General features: G+C 39.8%; 1 protein-coding gene across 3 annotated transcripts in view; it reads left to right on the top strand.

Annotated features, from left to right (window-relative positions):
- The window catches only part of LOC131233550 (aminopeptidase M1-like), an 81,945-nt gene that overhangs the window by 22,252 nt on the left and 33,895 nt on the right, over positions 1-25,798 (top strand). For all 3 annotated transcript variants that reach the window (XR_009165276.1, XM_058230306.1, XM_058230305.1), the window contains exons 9-13: positions 7,891-8,004; positions 15,712-15,894; positions 20,924-21,251; positions 21,352-21,473; positions 21,557-21,654. Coding sequence is in view for 2 of the 3 variants with exons in the window: in XM_058230306.1 (XP_058086289.1) it covers positions 7,891-8,004; positions 15,712-15,894; positions 20,924-21,251; positions 21,352-21,473; positions 21,557-21,654 (845 nt within the window). In the remaining variant the exon portion in view is untranslated. The remainder of the gene's footprint in view (positions 1-7,890; positions 8,005-15,711; positions 15,895-20,923; positions 21,252-21,351; positions 21,474-21,556; positions 21,655-25,798) is intronic.

The following is a 25,798-nucleotide window of genomic DNA, read 5'->3' as shown; positions in this document are numbered from 1 at the left end:
GAACAACATGTCCATGGGATGACTGTAGTTGAACTAATGATGTTGAGAGGAATGAGTGGCAAGAGAAGGATAGAATTAGAAATAAATGCAATCAAGGGTATTTAGACTTAGATGGTTTGGTCATGTGCAACGGAGACCAAGAATTGTGCCAATTAGAAGCAGTGTATACATGCTAGTTGAAGTCTCTAAAAGAGCAAGGGGAAGGCCCAAAAGGACATGGGTGGAGCCGTGAAGGTAGCAAGAAAAGATTTGATGACCGATAGTCAAATTGAAGTTAAGGTAATTGATAGAACAAAAGGGTGGAAAAGGATTCATGTAGCTGATCCCAATTAGTTGGGATAAGGCTTAGATGATGATGATGTTGATGAGTCTATCAGCAACTCTACATAGAGAGTGTAGGGTAATTTTGTCACAAAGTAATTATCGGGGAAGAAATATAGAGATAATAGTAGTTTGAATATTAATAACAACTACAACCAAATCTACAAGAGAATAGGTCCACAACTAAAGACCAGAGAAGGATGAGAAGAAATAGTGCACTGGATTTAGTAAATAATGCAATGATAGTAGAGAATGATTTGATGATGATAATGTGAAGAAATGAGAATATTAAGAGAGAGAAGAAGAAGGAGAGTTTGGGAGAGATGATGTGTGTTGGGCTGACTTGCCCTAATACATAATATTTTATTATAATAAAGCGTATAGTACACTGCAGGAGGAGGAAAGTGTGCACATGCACTTACACTAGGGGCCACTAAACACATACACAATACACTAGCATTCCTTATACTCTCCCTCAAGTTGGAGCATAGATGTTGATCATGCCCAACTTGTCACAAACACGATGAAGAGCATCTTGACTCAAAGACTTTGTAAGAACATCAACAAGTTGATCCCTAGATCGAATAAAAGGAGTGGCGATTTCCTTAGAAGCGACTTTCTCCTGAATAAAGTGACAGTTGACCTCAATATGCTTGGTTCGCTCGTGGAAAACTATGTTACGAGCAATATGGATGGCCGCTTGGTTGTCACAGTGAAGAGGAACAGGATCCGAAGGAGGATAGTCAAGTTCTTCAAGAAGGTTGCGAAGCCACACGAGTTCACACGTCGCATGAGCCATAGCACGATATTCTGCTTCAGCGGAGGATCGGGCAACAACTGGCTGCTTTTTGCTCTTCCAGGTTATAAGATTGCCACCTAGGAAGGTACAGAAGCCGGATGTAGAGTGGCGATCAAAAGTACTACTTGCACAATCAACATCGGAATAGCCAGAAAGATGAAGATGACCATGCAACTGAAAGCGGAGGCCAAGACCCGGGGTTGATTTTAAATACCGAAGTATGCGGTAGACGACCATGAGATGGGAAGTACGGGGAGCTTGCATGAATTGGCTAACAACCCCCACCGCAAATGAGAGATCTGGGCGAGTAATAGTCAGGTAAATAAGCCAGCCTACAAGTTGTCAATACATCTCGGGATTAGTAAGGAGAGCACCATCATCTGGTCGAAGCTTCTGTGAAGTATCCATGGGAGTGGTAGCAGGCTTGCACCCTAACATGCCGGTCTCCATGAGAAGATCAAGTGCATATTTTCGTTGTGACAAGAGCAATCTGGGTGATGAGCGAGCAACTTCAATTCCGAGGAAGTAGTGAAGAAGACCAAGATCCTTGATCTCAAACATGGTCTTCAAAAAATCTTTGAACTCCCTCATTCTAGCAGAATCACTACCGGACAGAACAATATCATCCACATAGACAATGAGAACCATGATGCCCGTCGATCGACGACATATAAAGAGAGAATGATCGGCATGACTACGAACAAAGCCAAACTCCAAGAGCCTGATTAAATTTTTCGAACCATGCACGTGGGGATTGTTTGAGTCCATAGAGAGCCTTCTTCAACCGACATACAAGTGCAGGGTTGTGAGAAGCAACAAAGCCAGGAGGTTGATGCATGTAAACTTCCTCTGTAAGATCCCCATGGAGAAATGCATTCTTAACATCAAGCTGAAACAAGGGCCATGATAAATTAACCGCCAAGGAGAGCACAACGTGAATCGAATTAAGCTTAGCCACTGGAGAGAATGTCTTGAAGTAATTCACACCATGAGTCTGTGTGTAACCTTTAGTAACAAGACGGGCTTTATAGCGATCAATTGAGCCGTGGAAGAAACTTGATCGTATAAACCCATTGATAGCCGACAGGTTTATGGCCTAAAGGAAGTGGCACAAGGTCCCAAGTATGATTTTTCTTAAGAGTAGACATTTCTTCTATCATCGCCTTTGTCCAATCGGGACTCTGAAGAGCATGTGAGAGAGATCTAGGAATAGTCTGTGATGAAAGGGAAGCTGCAAACGACTGAAAAGACGGTGAAAGATGATCATATGAAACGAAATTACTAATGGGGTGTTGAGTACAAGATCGTGACCCTTTGCGCAAGGCAATGAGAAGATCTAAACTCGAGGTAGGAGAGTCACCTGAGCTAACATCCAAAGTGAGCAGAAGGGTGGATGGCTGAGCGTGTGAAGATTTATCTCGACGATGATACACTCGCAGAGGCTTAGGCTCACCCATATCACCAACAGGATGTTGAATAGAGGGGAGAGGAGTTTTCCCCTGATCACTAGTGGAAAGAGGAGAAAAGTTATACTCCTCCTGACTCGCAAGAGGATCACAGAGGGATTGGCCTGGAGCGGAGAAAAAAGAAATATCCTCACAGAAGGTTACATCGGCGGAGACATTTCTTGCGAGTCAATGGGTCAAAGCATTTATACCCTTTCTGACCCCAAGTATACCCTAGAAAGACACATTTAATTGCCCTGGGGCTAAGTTTATCATTACTCCCATTCAAAATTTGAACAAAGCATGTACAACCAAAAACTTTAGGTGGGAGAGGAAATGGATTATCATCAGGATATAATGTAGTAAATGAAGATTTGTAAGACAAAATGCGTGAGGGTATACGATTAATAAGAAAAGTAGAAGTGAGAAGAGCATCACTCCAAAAATGTTTAGGTAGATGCATACCAAGCAGAAGGGTGCGAGCAACTTCAAGAAGATAACGATTCTTTCGTTCTGCAATACCATTTTGTTGAGGTGTGCGAGCACATGACGTCCTAGACAAAATACCACGTTCCTGCAAGAAGGACAGAAAGGCAGTAGACATGTATTCCCCCCATTATCAGAATGGAGGGATTTGATGGAACAATGAAATTGACTGCACACTTCATGATAAAACACTTTAAATGCATCAAACACTTCAAATTTAGATTTCAAAAGATAAATCCAAGTCATGTGGGAATAATCATCAATAAAGGTAACAAAATATCTAAATCCAAAAGTCGAGGTAACTGGAGAGGTCCCCAGACATCCGAGTGAACCGGAAGAAAAGGTTGAGATTTCCTCCCAGAAGAGCTAGGAGGAAATGTAGCACGATGATGCTTAGACAATTCACAAATATCACAGTTTTAGTGACAGGTAAGGAGGGAAACAAAAGTCTCAATCTAGCAATGGATGGGTGGCCTAAGCGGCAATGCCACCGAGTCATGGACTCTCGATCTAGAGAAAAGGTACTAGAAGCGGCAATGGGTGTATCATCGAGAAGATAAATGCCTCCTTGCTCATGCGCCCCACCAATCACTCTCTTCGTCTGTCGGTCCTGAAACAAACAATAAGAAGGGAAGAAGGTAATGGAACAATTGAATGATTTAGTAAGAGAGCTAACAGACAATAAGTTTAATGGAAAACGAGGCACGTGCAAGACTGAGGACAAAGACAAGGAAGAAGAGGGATGGAACCAATCCCAAAGATGGGAGATTGGGTTCCATCTGCGACTGTGACATACTGAGTGTGAGGAGAAGGAAAATAAGAAGAAAAGAATTGACACTTACCAGTCATATGGGAGGAAGCTCCAGAGTCGATGACCTAGGAGGTAGGAGAGGATGACGCAAAAAGGGCAGTACCTGACTGGGCCGAAGCTGCGTGAGAAGACTCAGGAATATCACGAATGTGAAGCCACATAAGGGCATCATATGCAGCCCGAGAAATGATAAGAGACTCCCTTGAAGTAGACTGCTCAGTTGTCGGGGTGGAAGACTATCTCAGAAGCAACTGTGGATGCAACAGAAGCAACGGCATATGTAGGACGACCATGTAGCTGCTAGCAATAATCAATCGTGTGATTAGTTTCACTGCAATGTGAACAAATGCGGGAACCATCACGTCCTCGTCCACGTCCACCACGATCACGAAGACTACGGCCGCCACAACTGAGATCTCCCTCGCGGCCTCTACCACGACCACTAAAGCCAGAAATGCGCCTCGAACTCAAGGATGGTGCCCGAAGACCAAGAGAGGACTGATCGCCAGCAAGATGTGCCGAACGCTTGGGTGGCACAAATGAATGAGAAGGAAGAGTAGAGGCAGTAACACGCTGACACATGGCATAGACTGTCATCAATGGGGGAAGAGGATCTTGCAAAACAACCCGATCTCGAACATGGAGGTAATCAGAACTCAGCCCAGAGTATCATCCCGCTGCTTATGAGCATGTTCATGATCTTCTTTACATTTGGAAGGAAGCGGCTGATATATATCCAACTCATCCCACATAACCCGAAGCGTCGAATAGTAATCTTTTAAGGATCTGGAGTTTTGTTGGAACCGACCAATTTCTTGAATAAGCTGGAATACTCGTGAAAAATTCTGAGATTCCGAGAACATATCATGAAGCGTATCTCAAATACCTTTAGCCGAGGATAAAAACATCACTGAGTGGCTAATCGAGGAATCCATACTATTTAACAACCATGCAATAACTTGATAATTCTACTTTGTCCAAGACTTGTAGGTAACACCTGTAGAGTTTGGGGGATCATCCAAAATAAACGACAACTTGTCACGGGCTCCTAAAAATACTTTTACAAATTGTGCCCATTGAAGATAGTTGTCACCATTCAACTTGGTGGAGGTAATCTGCAAGGGGTTGGATTCAAGAGACCCTATGCCAAGAGATGAGGGCCCTTTGTCAGCCATAGAAGAGTCCAAGAGAGATAAACCTATGCCAAGAGATCCCTTACGCCAAGAAAGATTGATTCAAAAAACTCTATCTCACTCAATCCTTCAAGATAATAAGAGATAAACCTCAAACAAATATCAATCATCCAAAATACCATGAAACACAGTAAAAAAAAGCCCTAACCGAGTGAAAAACGGCCCAGCCGCACGTCCCCTTGAGGTTAAAAACCTCTTAAACATTGATCTTAAGTAAAAAAATCCACCATGGGTAGCTTGGGAGGAAGATTTCGGTCCACCTTGAGGAAAGAAACCAAAAAAAAGCTTACCGATTTGAGGTAGATCGAAGAAAAACGAAAGATGGGCCCGATTTTCAAATTTCTCTATTTCGCCCAAAATACCATGAAAGGAGGTCCAATAAATTCTGAAAAAATCATGACAAATCTTCTAAAATCAAGATCTATCAAACCCCTAAACTTTTAGCTCAAACGGAGTCCATGTGTCCATACAACGCTGACGTCAGCAAGGTGACGTGTCGCCTCTCAATCTGTTGGATGCGGAATGCCTGGATCTAAACTCTGATACCAAGTAGAGAATGATTTGATGATGATAATGTGAAGAAGAGATGAGAATATTGAGAGAGAAGAAGAAGAAGGAGAGTTTGGGAGAGATGATGTGTGTTGGGCTGACTTGCCTTAACACATAATATTTTATTATAATAAAGCATATAGTACACTGCAGGAGAAGAGGGAAGTGTGCACATGCACTTACACTAGGGGCCACTAACCACATACACAATACACTAGCATTCTCTATAATGACTGCCGATTGCATTTAGCAAGAACAACAACATGAATTTCATTGGTAATATTTGATCGAGATTATGGCCTGTGTTGGTAGATGAGTCATACTGGCCATCTCCAAATAGAGAACTTAAGAGAGGAGGCGCCTTCTACATGAGGGGAGCTTCACCTCTCCTTTCATGGACACATGCCCTATAAAGAAAACTAAAGAGAGGAAAGAAACTAGAGGAAATAGAATTTCCAACTATGAGGCTTGTTTGTTCATTATGAGTGGCCTACCCTTGACAACCTAGTTACATTGTTGGAGCTAGGGGTGTGAATGAGGGTCCATTCCAATTATGGGTGGTCCACTACCTGAGAAACTGTTCAATCACGTTCATCTATTGTAGTATCAGGATTAAAGGATCCTACCGTTCCTTCTTCTCACTTGTTTTATAGAGTTACAAAGCATATGCTTATATTTGGTGTCCACGTGGATGGCTCATACATGAGCCCCACAAGGACCGGTACATGCCAAGTGGGTCCTCAATTCCATTTCCATGAAGTGGGTCCCCTAGCCTACAAAATCAACACTTAATGGGTCTATGAGATTTGAGATTAACAATAGGTCCTACGTAAAGACCATCTCAAAGAGTGAAACCCACAATTTCCATTGCCAAAATTTTGGGGCCCACATTATTATTGAAGGGTGAATTCCTTGAAAAACAGAACAATTACACACATGTATATATATTTTTATATGTATCATAATTGGGAAGAGTTATCAACAACAACAACATCATCTAATCCTTATCACAACTAGTTGGGGTTGGCTAAAAATGGAGATCAAAATAACGTGCATTTTGTCAAGCTGGCGGTTGGGTCAATATGATGGTTGCAAAGCATGATGGGTTACCATTGTAACACAAGTAGGAGAAAGGGCGAGGACTGGTAGGATCTTTTTAACCAGTGTTCGAAATATCGGTATCACATTATGTATCGCATTCTTGGGATACAGATACATATTGGTTATCGCATAGGATATATCGGTTGTATCGCGTAATGTATCGATGTTGTTGGAAACATAGGGAAACATTGGGAAATTGGTTGAATTTTTTAATGAAACTTCAGTGATTGTTAAAAAAGACATCAATACACACTTATAAATCAAAACATTACAAAAAATAAGTGCACATAATAGGTTTTCTTTGTATGAGGTCCTAATCTATGCATTGTCTAATTGAATTGATGCAAGTATATTCAAAGTTTATTCATATAATTTATAGATGTACGAAGACATGTGGAAACACAAGTAATACTTTCAAAAGAAAAAGAAGAATCACTAGATCAGGTTACATACATGTTTGATTTTATGGTCGGACACAGAATGCAACCAATTTGCAAGATATTAGAAAGTTTTGATTTTATTTTATTTTATTTTTTAAAATTTTTCGCACCTCGGCCCATCTCCTCTAAATCTTGAAATCAAAGCTCCCAATTCATGATTTTTCATGCAAAACATGAAAAATCATGAATTTGTAACAATTTGACACCGATTTAACATGATTTACAGAAAAAAAAAGGATCGAAAATCGAAAATGCTCATTGGATCGAACATGTGGGATATATCGCACTACTTGTGTGTTTCGTATTGCACAGGTGGGATACAAGATATATCGTGGGATATAATGGACGATATCGTCGATATTTAAAACACTGGTTTGAACCATAATACTTTGAGTGATGCCATATCATACCATTTGTGGAGTTCAAAATCTAGGGCTTTTGAGGTGGGCATTTGAACACAGATGGGTAGGGCACACTTTGTCACATGACTCACACCCCTCTATCTACAACATAGATAGACCGTGGGGGTTCATGTTGTTGGATGCGGCTCCTGCTTCTTAACTTTTCTCGTTTCTACTTCATTCTTGATATGTTTCACATTTTGACAATCTTATGTAAGTACTCTCCTTGGGCTTTCCTTGTCTTCTACTGAGTGCCTACCTGTTTAGTTGACTCTAGGGTTTGCAATTCATTTTGAGGTTGCTATTGTTTGGTCTTGTCTCTAACTATAGAGTTTATTTTTCAGGTGGAGATAAACCATGCTCATGAAATTGATGAAATTTTCGATGCAATAAGCTACAAGAAAGGAGCCTCGGTGATTCGGATGTTGCAGAGTTATCTTGGTGCCGAATGCTTTCAGGTTAAGACAATTGGTTTTTTGTGTTTCCATTTTTCCAAATTATTTAATAGGTCTGTTGACTCTATTTCCTTAGGGTGAATCATGTGTCGAGGGTAAATGTATTAGGCCCTCTATCTGATTTATCTGATTTATAAGGTAAGAGGGATAGAGGGAGATCATGTTACCATGCTCTGTTACTAATTACTAGGCATCATAAGATAAGATAATTCTTGAATGAGATCGTGTTAAAAACCATGTTTTGTACTAGTTATGTGCGTAATACAATTCTTGTCCATTAGGAGGCAAAGAAAGGGAGTAAGATCTTGTTGGATAATAAAAAATGCCCACCTCTTTTGGACCTTGAGATGTCATAAACAAGAACCTATGCTTACACTTAGATAATTTGATGGTTTTTAACTACGATCATCAGTATAGGGAGAATGGGAGCGAGTGGCTCCACATGATTGAGTATTTTGTTGATGAGTACAGTGGAGAAGGTGCATTAGTAGAACCAGATCTAGTTCCTCATAATCTGTACTAGAGGAATTGTCCTTTAGGAGGCAAGATCTGTTTTAAAATTTGATTTATGATAGAGTTCTTCCTTGATGCTTGGAGGTAAGATCTATTTTAAAATTTGATGTTCCATAGAGTAGTTCCTAGGCAGATGCTTGGAGGCAAGATCTGCTATTAATTTTGATGTATCATGGAAGAATTTGTAGGTAGGTGCTTGGCTAATTCAACTTCACTTAAACTATATAATTTCTGCTCATAGACCCTAGCCTCTTTAAGCCTTTTGGTATGGATGACCCCATAAGAACCTAAGCATGGATGATTGGTATGAATTTCTATCATTAACATTCACGCTAGGTCTCTAAAGGCGTCATACGATGAAGCCTTTCTAAAACATTAGTTAATTCTCTTAAAATTTTGAGGAAAACCTTCTTCTTATCAAAGTGTTAGCAGCTAGAGGAGATTGACATTTTTCTTTTTTAAATTCATATTCTTTTCAACAAATAAGTCTGTAAACAAAGAGAAGACAATCCTCCTTTGGTTTTCTTGTATATGAGACAACCTAAAGGGTTGAATATATAGAGATCTACAATCATCTATACAAGGTAAATGATAAAAACAGAATCATCTATCTATACATGGAAATTAGCTATACAAGGCATGTGGCCTGTCTAACATGGAAATTAGCTATACAAGGCATGTTTCCTGTCTAACATCCCCCCTCAAACTGATGCTAGTTATCGACAAGTAATAGTTTGCCAACTAGAAATGAGTTACGTGCAGAAGTGAGGGACTTCATGAGAATGTCTGCAATCTGATCATGGGATGCGACATGTGGAAGAGAAATGAGCCCAGACTGAAACTTCTCTCGGATGAAGTGACAGTCAACCTCAATATGCTTTGTCCGTTCATGAAAAACAGGGTTAGAGGCAATCTGAATGGCACTGAGATTATCTACATGGAGTGGAGTAGGATTCTGTAGATGAACGCCCAAGTCGGAAAGAAGTCCATGTAATCAGATAAGCTCACTACAAGCAGCTGACATCGCTCGATACTCTGCTTTCGTGCTTGATTTGGAAACAGTGATCTGCTTCTTACACTTCCATGAGATGAGAGAAGTGCCGAGAAAAACACAATAGCCAGTGGTAGATCTTCGTGTGAGAGTGCAACCGGCCCAGTAAGCATCCGAATAAGCACGAAGGTCCAGATTGCCATGGAGGAGAAGAAAAGTGATCGATCCAGAGTTCCACATAGGTATCGTAGGATGCACAACACCGCAGTCATATGAAGAGTCTGAGGAGCAGATACAAACTGGCTGACTACTTGGACAGCGTAGGCAATATCAGAGCGAGTCATTGTTAAGTAAACCAGACTCCAAACCAAACGACGGTATAATGTGGGCTGCGCAAGGAGATCACCATCGTCACGACCATATTGAACGGTAAGTTCTAAAGGAGTCTGAACTGTCTTCTGATCCGTCAATGAGGCCAAGGCGAGAAGATCCTTGGTATATTTACGCTGGCTGACCAGGATCCCACATTTAGAACGTGAAAATTCAAGTCCAAGAAAGTATGTCAGATGTCAGAGGTCCTTCATCTTGAAGGATGAATTCAGAACTTCCTTTAATGTCGAGATGCCAGTAGCATCGCTACCAATCAGAAGTAGGTCGTCAACATATATGAGAACAATGACAATTCCGTGATCAGTGCACAAAAATAAGGATGGATCATGACTAATTTGAGTAAAGCCAGCACCCGTAACAACATCGTGAAAGCGTTGAAACCATGCCCAAGGTGCCTATTTGAGGCCGTACAGAGCTTTCTTTAGGCGACTTACCTTATTGGCAAGGATTAAAGAGCCAGGAGGAGGTTTCAAATATACTGTTTCTTGGAGGTCTCCATGAAAAAAAGCATTTTTCACATCCATCTGAGCGAGTGGCCAAGAACAAACGGATGATATTGCCAGAAGAGTGTGAACAGTTTTCATCTTGGCCACAGGAGCGAATGTCTTATCATAATCAATTCCTTGTTCCTGTTTGTATCCTTGAACGACAAGCCGAGCCTCGTATCAATCTAATGATCCGTCAGACTTGAGCTTTTAGAGAATAAATGTATTTACTACCAATTAATTGTTGGTCAGTGGGTCGAGTGACAATGTCCCACGTGTGGTTATCATCTAATGCTTCAAGTTCTTCTGCCATAGCTTTCTTCCAACAATCATGAGTGGCTGCCTGAGGGTATGAAGCAGGAATAGATACAGTATCTAGAGTAGCATTCATGGCAGACATAGAGTATATCAAGCGATCAGGTTGTCGATGTACACGAGCGGAATGACGTATCAAGGTGGGTTCTAGATCGGTAATAGGTACAATAGGGAGAGTAATAAGTGGTGGATCCATACGTGGTCGTCGTGAGTAAACCTGCAACAGATAAGGGAATGTACTTGAGGCAAAAGGAATGTCAAGAAAAGCGATAAGACCAGGAGAGTTTGGTGCGGGCGGAAGAGGAACAGATGAATGAAAGGCAATATGCTTAAGAAAAACAACATGTCGTGACACCCGAACACGACGAGAGACCGGATCATAGCATCGAAAACTCTTCTGAGTTTCTCCAAATCCTAAGTACACACATTTGACTGATTTTGGGGAGAGTTTGTTACGTTCATGTGATGCCAGGTGAACATAACATACACAACCAAAAACACGAAATGTGGAATATGTAGGAAGTAAACTGGTGCAAACAAAGTAGGGAGATTTACTGTTCAGAACTTTGGTTGACATTCAGTTAATCAAGTAGACTGAATCCATCATAGCTTCCGCCCAGAAGGAACGAGGAACACTCATAGTTGTCATCAGGGTGTTGGCAGTTTCAACAATATGACGATTTTTTTCGTTCAGCCACCTTGTTCTGTTGTGGAGTATCAGAACAGGTGATCTGATGAATAATCCCATGACCCTGAAGATATGTACGAAAATTTGTAGAGAGACACTCTCCCCCTGAGTCAGAGCGGAGAGTTTGAATTTTTTACCTGAAATTGAGTGTCCACCATAGAGTGAAATAGCTTGAATTTTTCAAAAACCTGTAACTTAGAGTGAAGAAAGTAAATCCAGGTGTGACGTGTGAAATCATCAATAAATATACATTAGTATTGTAGTCCAGAGAGTGACATAATTAGTGAAGGACCCCAGACATATGTATGCACTAGCTCAAACATAGATGATGATTTTGTAGTACTTAGAGGAAAGGAAATACACTTACTTTTTGAAAGACAACAGGAAGAACAAGAATAATCCAAATTACTTTTATTAAGAGAAATATTCCCTAACATGCCAGAAGAAAATAACTGAATCAACCGATCAGAATGTGGATGACCCAGGCGAAAGTGCTAGAGTTTCCACATTTTATTTGCCGAACAAATATCTGAGGAATATGAAGAAAAGAAACAATAAGCTAGAGTGACGGATGGGTCAAAGTCCAGCACGTACAGACGTCCATGCCGCTTACCCCTCCCAAGTACCTTCCCCGTTGCCAGATCCTGCACAAAACAACAATTTGGATGAAATATGACTAAGCAGTTATCGGATGTAAGTTGACCAACAGAAATTAAATTTGAGGAGAGTTTAGGGACATGAAACACATTACGAAAGGTGAACTGGTGATGGGCAGAAAGAGAGAAAGTCAAGGAACCAACGGACTGAATGAGTATTCTAGTGCCATCTGCAGTAGAAATAGTCTGATTGCCAGTGTAGGGACGAATGTCGCGAAGATGTGATACGTCACCAGTCATATGATTGGAAGCATCCGAATCGAAGCTGGAGTGTGGTCTAACGGGGCTGGTGTGTGCGGACGAAGCTGAGGTTGGGCGGACGGGGTTGGTTGACGCAGCAGGGGCGTAGGAGGTGGTGTCGGAACAGGGTTTGCTGATGCAGGAGAGGTTGGATCTGTCAGGAGGTGGTGTTGGTGACGAAGGAGGTGCCGGATCAGGATGTGCAGCTGAAGATGGTGGAGCAGGGTTGGATTGTTGGAGATCGGTATGGCTCTGATACCATGTAAACAAAGAGAAGACAATCCTCCTTTGGTTTTCTTGTATATGAGACAACCCTAAAGGGTTGAATATATAGAGATCTACATTCATCTATACAAGGTAAATGATAAAAATAGAATCATCTATCTATACATGGAAATTAGCTATACAAGGCATGTTTCCTGTCTAACAAAGTCACAGATAACATTGAATGACAAAACTTCCGTTCCACCAAACTTCTCTCTTGGGATACATGCAAAACAAGATTTGGTGATGGAACATGGATTCCATGGTTAGAATTCGAAGACTCATATCCTGAGAAATCCCTCCTCCCTCTTTCAAGAAAAATGAATTACTTCCAACAATGGACAACAATCTTTTTAGTTTTATCATCTAAACCCATGAAATGCATGACTTGTTATGTAAAACAAATGCCTAGGCTCTCATATTTCTTATTGTCTCTGATGCATATAATCCGTAACCTATTTAATAGAAACCAGAACCAAGTATAAGAGGAACCCTATTCAGCCGTACAGTGTCATGGTCCTTCCCTTCCAACTGTCTTAGAACGTAATAGGAGGGAACGATGTTGTTCATTAATTCTGTTGGTTAACGGTTAATAGCCACCAAATTATCTCAAACTAGACACTGAAAGACTGATCTCAACAAAAGTATTCCCAAAACATTAATGTCTTCAACAATTGGCTAAAAGAACCTATTTTGCAATTTTACAACCTATCACCCATTCCGAGGATGTAAAGTTTGGTCATTTCTTGATGTGAAATATGAATGATTTTCAAAACTTTGGGGATCATACAATTTATGCTCTTTTGGGTACGTTTTTAGTTCCACTGGGCTTTATAGGACCATAGGATGCTTGATTTGTTTGCTACATCAGTAGAGGGGCAGAATCTCCACACTAAAGACTTCAAAATACATCAATAGTATCTTCTTTGAGAAAAGCAGAAGAGGACAGTTTATGACACCCTGAAACCTTTTGTGTTTGTCTAGATCACTATCAATTCTACCTTTCTTCGGGTTTGGGAAGAAAGGCAGCTTGATGCATCAACCATGAGTAATTTCATTGGTGAGGCGGTAACATTTTGCCTACTGTCTTCGAAATGTGGTGGATGATTTTTGATTATTGTACAGTCTAAATTGCTTGCTAGGGAAGTAGGGATTAAACGTTCTCATACTTTTTTTTTTTTTTGAAGATAAACCTTTTCATACTTTAATCCTTAGTTCATATCAAATGTGACATAGAAGAAGGAATCTCCTTCAGTCCATATCAGATGTAACATAAAAGAAAGAATCTCCTTCCATTTCCATGTACATCGTTGTTTAAATCTGGCAAATAGATCCTTTGCAGGTGCTCATGGAGTATCTGATGAACCATCAGGGAATAATATTTTGCAATCAACTTCTTTTTTGTCCGCTTGAATTGCTCTTCTAGAATGTTGCAAGATTTCTATGGAAAACAATTCCCACATTGTCTGATACTTTTATTTGGATAAGAACGTTAAAAGTTCAACAATTTACAATTTGGTGGTATTCATGGATCGATACTCTACCAATTCACCATTTACTTTCCAGTTCTTTCTGTTTGGAGGCCTTCCATTAAACATAGTTTGGGGCATTTAGTCATCAAATTAAACTCATGGTTACCATACTGTTAATTACAAAACAAAAGAACATGCTAGAATTATTATTATCATTATTATTATTTTTGTGGAGATTCCATGGTTGAAAAGTTTGTATTTTGGGAAAATTAGTTGATGTAGAAATTGAGAATAAGGAAAATTTCCCTAAAAAGGAAAAAAAAATGAATGAAGTTGTGCAATATTGGGTGGGGTGTGGAAAAAGCTATAAACCATCATAGCTTCTTTTTTTTTTTTTTTTTAAATGTGAATAGAAAAAGATTTTGGAATAATTAATTTGGGGTTTCGTCTTTTTTTTTTTTTTTTTCATTGATAAATATTAATATTTGACCAACTATTTGGGTGTTCTTTTCTGAATAATTAGGAATAATTCATGAATTTCTTGGAAAACATGAGAATTTTTGTTGGATACAAAAAATATAGTGTCTTCCTTATGGAAGAACATGGCATGTTGGCCGCCCGCCTGCACGCTTCTTCATCATCATCACAGCCTCATCACAGATATGGGGAAGCTCTGCTTGGTAGCGGGTTGAAGTCAGGTGGGCAACCAGTCATAACTTTGCAAGTAAATCATAAGAATTATTTCAAATTTTGTTTGTTGAAACATGATTTCTTAAAAACTTTCAAAAAAAAAAGAAGCAAAACAAAACAAAAACAAAAACACGATTCTTAAAGCAACCCCAGAGCTCAGAAAAGGCCGTGATAATAATTATAAGAGTATGACTGTGTGTTTCTGTTTTCTTGGCAAAAAATTCCTATTGTGTCGCTTAATATGTATCATTTTGAATATCTATTTGTTTTGGGGTGGGTTGGAGGCCAATACTTCTCTGGTATAAATATCTTATTCATTGGATAAACTGGTCCTCTATTCAAAACCTTTTTCCCGAGAAGGAAACTGAACTGATAGTCCCTTGAAAAAATTACAATTGCATATTTTAAGCAGGGGAAGTCACTATCCTTTTGGCAAGAGCATCCTGATCTTACAAGATGGAAAGTCCAATTTATGCTCTCATTTCATTTTTAGACTGGGTATGAACATCCACTCAGAGAAAATCAACCATGGTTTGTACATCTAGCTAAACAAGAAGCATTGTTTCAGGTAGAGGTTATGATACAGCAGTGATGCCTTTTTTTTTTTTTTTTTTTTGGGGGTTGGGGGGGATCTATAACTGGATTCTATATGTAGAGATAGATTATTATTTAGCAGATTTCTTCACCAACATGATTGTGAAATTATGTTTGAATGCGCAAGTTGGGTTTCACATATTTTCGTGCACGGTGCACCTACTTGAGTGGGAATCCTAGATCACTGTAATGATGATCTCAGAAGGTCGAATGACTGAATTTGTTAGTTGACTAATTGTAACGATGTTGACAATACAAAAAATGTTCATATGCATGATGTATTTAACTTCTTTTGTTTTGCTAATTACATCATTTAAATATTTTTTTTGGCGCTGTTATATTTGAAATGGTATCTCATGTGTGGGACCTGCTCTCATGATGCTTCACATATATTGTGTTTACCTTTAACTAGAGATCATTGGCGTCATATATAGAAAGATATGCTTTCTCGAATGCAAAGACAGAAGACCTATGGACTGTTCTTGAGGAGGAATCTGGTGAACCAGTGACCATGCTAATGAATTCATGGACAAAGCAAAAAGGATATCCAGTTGTTACTGTAAAAATCAATGACAACAACTTGGAATTTGAGCAGGTTTGTTCTTTGATTTCTTGTTTCTTGTATTTGGTCAATTTATAAAATGACAATACTATACTAAAATGTTGTCGTCTCCCTACAATATGATGAGTGTTATAGTATTTCTAGTTAAATTTCAAAACCCTGCTTAAATATTCTTATCCTCCTATACTCGTTGGCATATTCAGATCGTCCTATGCTTGTTGGCTATCATGTAAGTTTTGATGATTCATAATGACAGTAGCTTTACTAAAATGTTGTTGTCTCCCTACAATATGATGAGTGTTGTACTATTTCTAGTTAAGTTTCAAAACCCTGCTTAAATATTCACATCCTCTTGTGCTTGTTGGCATATTCAGATCGTCCTATGCTGGTTGGCTATCTTGTAAGTTTTGATGATTCATACATGATTTTAGGTGCATTCTAGTAACCTAGTAGCTCCAATAGATGAGGTCATGGTCATCTGCATTTGATTAATAAACTAGTTTTGTAAATGGACATAGAATGATCCCCTTTATGAAGTGTCTGAGCCACTCCTTGTGTGTATGCATATGAAATGCCCAAGTTCAAGACACGCCTTTTTTTCTTTTTCTTTTTTATCTGAACGGCGTACAAGATACATTTGTCAGTAACCAAATGGAAGAATTTAGAGATGCTAGGAGGTGGGCCTAGTCAGTGTGCTAGGATGAGTTACTAACCATGGACCATCTTAAGAATAGGGGGTGAGCCTTGCCAAACCACTTCCTACAATGTTGTTCCTGTGAAGAATTTGTGATCATCTGCTAGTGCACTGCCCCTTTGTGGCAGGAGTAAAGAGCTCTATCCTCACCAAATTTAACATTAATTGGGTTTTCCCTCACTCTGTGCATGACTTTATGGGCAGCTGGGTTGCATCATCAAGGGACCCCCTTGGTCAGTTGTTGTGGAGCATGTCTGCCCCTGCTGTGATGTGGCTCATATGGTTGGAATTTGGAAAGAAATACAAGTATATGTGAAGATAAGGCTTGCAATGGGAATCAAGTGCTGAACAAGTTTATTAGGCAGGTGCTTAACTGGGCCGACGTTGACCCTAAGTTTAGTGGGTTCTCCTCCTCTGTTCCATCGTTTGGAAATTAGGAGGAAATTCTCTGCTATGGCCTGCACAATAGAAAGATGGTCGCATCTTGGATACCCCCATAGCATGGCTAATAAAGCTAACTTCGACAGCTACTCATTTGGGAACCATGGACTGGCCTGGATGGGCGAACTGGTTCAAGATAATATCAGATGAATGGTGATTTAGTTTTCGGGGCCAGTTGGGATTTCAGAGTCAAATTGGGCAGGGGCAGCAGCTCTGCTGCAGATGCTAAAGCTGATTACTCAGAATAATCTTTTCCCAATGTCCATCGAAGGAGTTTCCTTGAATGCAATTTTGTGGGAGAGGAGGATTGTATTTTCATATCCCTAGAGATCGGCAAACATGATTGAAGAGGTTAGTGATCTTCCTTCTGATCTCTTTTGCCTCCATTCCTAGAGATGCTAACATTGAGGCCGATACCCTTGCCAAACAGGTGCAAGTAGACTGAATTTGTGGATTGGGGGCACCTTTTATTGTGCTGCAGTTGTTGGCATTTGGATTGGTTGATAATCCCTGTATGGTCAGATGCTTCGATCTGTTCATTTGTTTCGTGAGGGTTTCCTCCTTGGAGCTGGACAGAGACAATGACACAGGTGAGAATGGGATAAAATGGAGTAGGTGGTTTGTTGAAACAGCACTTAAGCAATCACGAACTCCAACTAGTGTCTTCTATTTTTGATCTCTTCTGTCATCATTATTAGCATAGCATTGTTCTAGCTATTTTGGGTTAGCTTTACAAATTCAAAATTTCCAAAAGTTCCATACTAAGGTTTTGTCTTCTGTAAGTGAGAAAGCTGTCATATCCCTTCTTATGACTTCCATCCAAATCCTCTTAGGCTTTTGATGCAGGACCGATGCATGAACTAAGTAATATGTGAGATCAAATAGCCGAATTAAGATATTTAACAAAAAAACACAAATATCGCTATAATCATCACAAGTATTATGAAAATCAAAAGAAAATCATGCATAGTCCTGACCTAAGCTACCAACATCATAACACAAGATCATTAAATAAAAAGAAACTAGCATCTAATGGATGTAGGGACATCCAATTAGCATAGGGTATAGTCTATTTCAAAATAGAAAACATAATACAACATAGGGTGAAAATTAAGGTTTGAGTAATTTGGGAAAGTAGGAAAATTAGGAATTTTAGGTTTAGGGTTAGGGTTTCGGGGATGGAAGAAAGGAGTTTTGATATAATGATGGTGGGAAACCAAAAGGGGCAGGTGGAATTCATACGTGTGGTCGTACGGTCACACGTGTGGCACAGGAGGATGAGTTTAGGCCGGTTAGGGTTTAGATTGTTGATGGGTATGGGAAAGTTGGGTTTGGGAGAAGATGAAGATTTGGGATGGGAAGAATGAAGAACTTGAAGAAAATACCTGGATGAGTTATAAAAGAGAAGATGGTGTTGGGATAGATGGAGACATCGCACCTTCGTTGATGAAGATTAGCCTCGCTCCAATCTTCCTTCCAAATCGCATGGAAGTAAATCGCATGAAGATGGAAGAAGAAAGGAAGAGCTTTTCTCTTTTCTTTTTTTAATCATAAAATCCAATGGGAGAGAGGTCACACGCCCCTCTTTTTTTATAGATCCAAGAAGTTTCAAAAATTACAATAACCCCTCTGTCTTGTGGATCTTAACGAAAATAACCCTAGTCTAAATAAAATCAACCAAAACATTCATAATGTGTCCAAATATAAATGAATAAAAATAAATCCTAAAATATGATAAAGTCTGAAACTGATGTGGATGATCAACGGCCCGATCATGTGATTCATGCGATCCAATGGCCCGATCGTTACATCCCTCCAATCCAACGGTCTGGATCACTCCATAAAGCAGCCCATGTGCATCTTCCCAGTGTGGGGTCTTCTAGATGCTTGCACATGCACATGGGGTCTTCAGCTCGATCACGGGTACTCGCCTAGCCATGGGGAAATCGGTCTGGCTCGCCACTTCCTTTGATACGTATGTAAGGGTGTACGTGACATAATGTCCTCATCAGCTTTCCTCTCTTTCTCCTTTCATGTGCTTCCGTTCTAGTGAAGTTCCCTGTACTTACTGGAACCATTCCATTCTTCCTAGCATATACCCAGACTATCTCAATTGGCTCTCCATCAGTTTATCTCTAATGGGACTACTTGTTGGGTAAGATTTGGTGATCATGGGATCTATGTGGAGGCAACTCTACGAGATCAGAAAAGAGATTTTTAAAACTTGATAACAAAGTTTGCAGACGTAATAGCTCACTCAGATGCAGCAATCTCTTAGTTTGCTGATGTAATAGCTAACTTAGATGCAGCAATCTCTTCAATTGTGAAAAGTTACATGAGCAATTGATCATCTTTGGGCCTTTCTTATGGATCATCTTGACATCATCTCTATTCCTTTGCGGCTTCTTTTTGAAGCACTTCCCGTGTTCAGCTTTTGTATTAGACTGCATCACCTTTGGCGGTCTCACAGGATTGGATCCCATGTAAGCTTCCAATTTTATAAATATGTATCTTCCAGATGTATTTCTCGATTATGATCTTTTGGATTAATTGCAAAGTAGAAGGATCTAATAATTTGATAGCTGAGCTCTTTCATAGGCCTAATTTTGTCTGATGCATATTTAGGGTCTCTCCTTATTAGATTTTGATATATTTGACACACCACATACGTCAGAAATCGGAACTGAAGGAGAAGCTCTTCCCTTGTTTTCTTCATTCTTCACAAAAAGAAAACAGAGGCACAAAAGCACTCTATGGTCATAGTGGAGGGAATGCTGTAATAAGTGTTTACAAAGATGATGGAGAGATGACACTTCATGGGAAATCATGGAATGACACACTTGAGTGCTGAGGAGATCTAGGAAGGATTACAAATGTTGATAAATATGAACAAACGACATTACTAGTGGTGATAATTTAAGAAGTCCATGATGGGACTAACTTCATATGATGGTTTGATTGGAGTACAGACTCAAGCTGTGGCTTGTTTTGAACCTTTAATGGTGAGGACCAATGGGCCGGGTCTATCTTGCCAAACAACATTTTAAATTCAGCAAACAAGCTGGAGATGTAAAGGTCGCTTTGATTTACCAACAAAGGAGGTGTCTTTTGCCTAATATGATAGGGTTTTGGTAAAACATTTCTGACAAGTATCCTACGGTATCCAGTACCGGTATCATGTTATAGTGTCTTGACATGATATGTTAGCATATACTATCATCGGGTATCATAGAGACACTGATAACATATTTGGGACCCTTTTAGATGTGCCCTCCAAAGGGGCTTTTGAGGCATAAACCCCCTTTTGAGCCAAACCGTGGTTTTTGATGTTTGCTTGGATGCACTTTGCAAACCCCATTTCACTATCCTGCTCGACAAATTAGGCATTAAAACGCTGACTCGATGAAGGAGATTGGTTCTCGTCAACTTGCCTAAAAAGTAGGTGTGAGACCCCTTTTCAAACAAGTGCGTCTAAACAGGTCCTACTGTAAAGTACATCAAAGTGGTCTTCATTTTCTTCAGAAAACACCCAGGCTAACAGAAAGATCAATAAACATAACAAGAGAAACAAAAAGATGGAAAGCATTTATCCACCGTCCATCACCTTATTGTTTCGATTGGATGATACCTCATTAATTGTGCTTATAATGCCTCCCATAAATAATACTATGATGCCGAAAACATTTTTCATTATTTCTTTCTTAAAAAAGAAACTTTTTGAAAGATGATGTTGCTGACAGCATGTTTATGTGATTATTCTAGCACAATGTTTTCCTCTGCATTTTTCAGCAGTTGTTTAGCCTGCATAAACATGGAAGTGTCTTGTTCAATATGCATAATGATTCTTTGTGTGGTTTCAGGCAATTTTATTGCATCTCCTTTTTCTTTGCATTTTTTTTCCTTCTAAATTAGTTTTATTGATTGCAGTCACAATTCCTGTCAAGTGGACTCCTTGGGGATGGACAGTGGATTGTTCCCATTACACTATGTGGTGGTTCATATGTTACCCGCAAGAATTTCCTTTTGCAAACTAAATCTGACAGGTTAGAGATATCGGAGCTTGTGGGTTCTTCCAATGAAATTTTGACAGAAGAATGGAACCAAGGGGAAGGGGATGAGAAAATTCCAGAATGTTTTTGGTATAAAATTAATGTTGACCAGACAGGTTTCTATCGGGTGAAATATGATGATCAGCTTACAGCCGGACTTAGATATGCGATCGAGGCCAGATGTTTGTCTGCAACAGATAAATTTGGTAATATGCCTGTGTTCACCATCATTTTTTATTTTTTATTTTTTCGCTTTTTTCTTTTACTGGTCAGGTTAACTTGCATTCATAATGTTCCCAATTTCAGGCATTTTGGATGATTCGTATGCCCTGTGCATGGCTTGTAAGCAGACATTCTCTTCTTTGCTTTCTTTGATGGATGCTTATAGAGAGGAGCTGGATTATACCGTTCTGTCATGCTTGATTACTGTAATGTTTCAACCCATATAGTTTTTTGTGTTCTTTGAGTCTTTCCTTTTGAGTGTCGTGTTTCTGATTTACCTGCTCCACAGATATGTAGCGAAATTGCAAATATTGCAGCCGATGCCACTCCTGAATCATCAGGTGACATCAAACAGTTTTTCATCAATCTTCTCCAGTTTCCTGCAGGGTAAGTGTTTGAGATTATTCTCAATGATTCAGCGTAATTTTGATTCAATTGATGACCATATGACACTCTTTTCAATCACTAACATGAAATGTAGAGTTGCTCTATTTTCATATTGTTCTGCCATTTGAGCGCTGGCCTTATTGAATTGAATTCTATGGTTTCTTCTCATTATTGGGAAGCTATGCATGCTTGCTACCATAGCCTTTTCTAGGTTTGAAAGTAGTGTCTGTTGGATCGCATACATGTGAACATGAAGAATCAAATCGGTGATTCGAAATGGATGGAGATTAGCTTTGTGGATCCAATATAAGATAATTATATATTTTTGTGATCTAATGCTAGAAAGGTTGAGACCTAATGCCATCACCTTGTAGAATTTTAAGGAAATATGAATCTTTTAGAAGGCTAAAAACCAGCTGTATGATGTTAATAAATGGATAGGTGACCTGTGAAAAAATGTGACTGGCTGTGACATTATCATTGCCAAGTAAACTCATTAATAGATGACCCATGAAAAAATGTCGATTAAAAGCAACATAAACATAGTTATGTATACTGTAAACTCCGAAACTGAACAAGGATGTAGAAATGCCAGTGCATAAAAATGCCATCAATGCCTTTCTTCACCTTCTAGGTTAAATATGCACTCTAAGAAAGTTGACTGTTCCTAGTTTTTTGTTAGGAAACCCTCTTTTCCTGGGTTGCAAGCTGAGTTGAGCACTAGAGGAATTTGTACTGTTGTACCTCTCAATAGATATTAAGTTAATAGACGTGCACTTCTATTCACTTTGAGTAAAAACTTAGACACGCTTCATATCAACCTTACAAGAGAAGTGCTAATCACTGTTTATGTGTTTGGTTCTTCTCTTGGTACTACACACTTGAAATTGTGCCAATGGCACTAAGATTGTGGAAGTATATGTCTATAAGATTTGAATGCGAAGATTCTAATTCTTCAAGAACTCCATCCATCCTGATTCACAAGAATTATGCATCGACTATGGTAATAGAAGCATTCAAAATTGATTTGTTAAGAACAGGAAACACGAGAACCTTGAGCCACATGAGTAAATGCTCCCTAGTCAATTATCCACAGTGCTAGCTATTGGAAAGCAGGACGAACTATAAACCTGTGTTCACGGATGTGGCAGCAGAGGAAGAGGAAGGAGCATTCTTTGGAAGTCTACTTGCCTTTTAATAACTTAAAAAGTATCCATTACAAGTGAGAGTAACCGAGTCACCATTAGTACTTTGTGACTATTGAGAGGAGATAGGTGTTGAAGTGATACAGTCCCTTGATATACAATGATACTCCACACTCTAACAGCTTAAGCTTTTGGAGTAAATGGTTGTTTGATATGGTATCAAAGCGGAAGGTCCTATGTTCGAATCTCGAGAGTAGCAAATATGCCTCACTAATATATTATTCTCCCACGGGGGGTCTGGAAAATCAGGTCCGGCCCAAGGACCGGGAAATCAAGCCCGGCCTATTTATGGTGTGATTGTCCCTCCACCCTTGTCAGTATGTTCCCATGCGGAGTTCCCACCCCGCACGTGCCGGGGGGTGTTGAAGTGATAAGGTCCCTTAATATACATTGATACACCACACTCTGACAGCTTAAGCTTTTGGAGTAAATGGTTGTTTGATAATAGGACCACAATCAAACATTGTTCATTGCTTCTTTAGAGATATATGCATGGTTGGCCCATGATGGTTTATCACGACAAGTTTAAACAATATGATTATTGAAAGTTTGAAACCTCAATGTGGGCACTTCCACAGTCCACCGCCTCACCTTGTCTCAAAGCCACAAGCACAACCACAACATACTCCATGATTCTTGTCACCACTGGTAGAGATGGCCCAAGAGACCCCCTTTGAATTCTTGCATAGGCTTCATTCAAGGATGGGACAACAATGGAAGATCTCTTCAGATTATTTAATGACAAGCTACCTAGCCAACCATGCTACTGATAGGGGCAAATACTTGTGTATATTTGCATAGAGATCAAAAAGAGAAGAAAGAAAGAGAGAACAACATATGAGAGAAGAAGGATTGGTTAGGGTTTCATGTTCCCACCTCCTTTTCTTATATTTAAGTAATAAAAAGAAAATAGGATGAAAATGCCCTTGATACAATAAACATTATGTCTAGCATATCCCCAAACTAGAAACACTAAGCAACACGTGGGCCGTAGGCCTTACACATAACCATTAACACTCCCCCTCAAGTTGGAATGTAGATGTCATACAAGCCCAGCTTGGAAACAAGTTTGTCGAACTGATATTTTCCAAGAGCCTTGGTGAATAAATCTGCGATTTGATCATGAGGTGAAATATAAAGTATGTGGATCCGTCCTTGAAATATCTTGTCTCGAATGAAGTGGCAATCAACTTTTATATGCTTCGTTATCTCATGAAACATGGGGTTATTGGTAATATGTATCGCGGCTTGATTGTCGTAATGTAAGAACGTTGGAATCTGAACTTCGTATCCCAATTCTTCGAGAAGAGATTTCAACCATATAAGTTTGCAAGTCATATGTGCCATTGACCTATATTCAACTTCAACACTTGACTTGGCAACCACATGCCGTTTCTTACTTTTCCAAGTGACACATTACTACTGCCTAGGAAGGTGCAATAACCGTAGTTGACCTTCTGTCATGTCTCGACCCTGCATACTCCGCATCTGAATAATTGGCTATATGAAGATGACTATGAACTCTATATAGGATACCCTTCCCAAGGAAACATTTCAATACTTGAGGATTCTCATAAATATTGCTAGGCGTGGTGTATTCGGACTTTGCAGGAACTGACTCACCACATTGACTGAAAAGGCAGTATCAAGCCTAGTGATGGTCAAATAGATGAGTTTGCCAACAAGTTTTTTTTTTTTTAAACCCAAACAATCCATTCATTCAAGAAAGATAGCTATACATGGACCGAACCGACATTCGGGCAACCATCCAACAAAAAGACACGGATGGGCGCCAATCCTATGGAAGCCCTCTACATAGGAGGCCCTTTACACGATTTTTTAATTGACCCCAGACCAGTTTTATCTAACATGACCAGGCCTCTAATCAGGTGTGGAAGGTCAGCTGAATTCCTAAAGAACAATGATTCCTGGGAGGAGCTGCCCAGGCGGGCCAGCACGTCAGCAGGGCCATTTTCCTCCCTTGGGATATGCCGAAACTTGAACGCCCCCTAGCTCCTAAGGGCATCAATCCTTCTAAGCCAATATTTCCAAGCCCAACTCAGGGTCGAGTCCCCATTGAGGAGACTAATCACAAACCTGAAGTCAGATTCAACCTCCACTCTATACAGGCCCTGGGCCAGGAAAAAGAACAGGCCTTGCCAGATCACCCTTAGCTCTGCTTTGTTGCTCGAGCCCACACCAAAACCAGCTGTGAACGCAAAACACAAATTGCCATCTACGTCCGTGCATAACCCACCCCCGCCAGACGGCCCTGGTTTGCCGCGTGCAGACCCGTCAACATTTAGTTTGGACCACCCCACTAACGGCCTGATCCATCCTGGAATGTGGGGAGTTTAGGGGAGTTCCTCCCATCCGAAAGAGTCATTTTCACCCATAAATCTACCCCGCTGATAGTAGTTGCACTCGAGCGAAGCCTGCCCTCCATCCACATGCCAACAAGTTTCTTGTACATACTAGGGACTTCTAATAATTCTCCATCAACTTCTAGTTTGAGATAAGGATCTATTAGTGTATTAACCAGTTTGACACCCAACATGTCTCTCTTAACAGGTTACAAGTATATTTTCTCTGACATAGATTTATTCAAACTTTCGATCTTGCCACCTCAATGCTTAAAAATATTAAAGAAGACTAAGATCTTTGATTTGAAACTAAGTTTGAAGATATGCCTTCAGCTTTTCAACACCCTCCAAGTCATCATTAGTCATTATAATGTTATTGACAAATACAACTAATAGTATATAGCCAGAGGTTGAGTGCTTTGAGAATATTGAGTGATCTACTTTACTTCTTTTTAATCCAAAAGATACAACCGCACTGTTGAACTTTTCAAACCAAGCCCTTGGTGATTGCTTCAATCCATATGTAGACTTGTTTAACCTGCATAGTTTAAATAACTCCTCCTGAGCAACATGCCT

The sequence above is a fragment of the Magnolia sinica genome, chromosome 18, assembly GCF_029962835.1.
Source record: "Magnolia sinica isolate HGM2019 chromosome 18, MsV1, whole genome shotgun sequence".
NCBI classification, from domain to species: Eukaryota; Viridiplantae; Streptophyta; class Magnoliopsida; order Magnoliales; family Magnoliaceae; genus Magnolia; species Magnolia sinica.
Note: the sequence above shows the minus strand (reverse complement) of the source record. Positions and strands in the feature narration are given on the sequence as shown.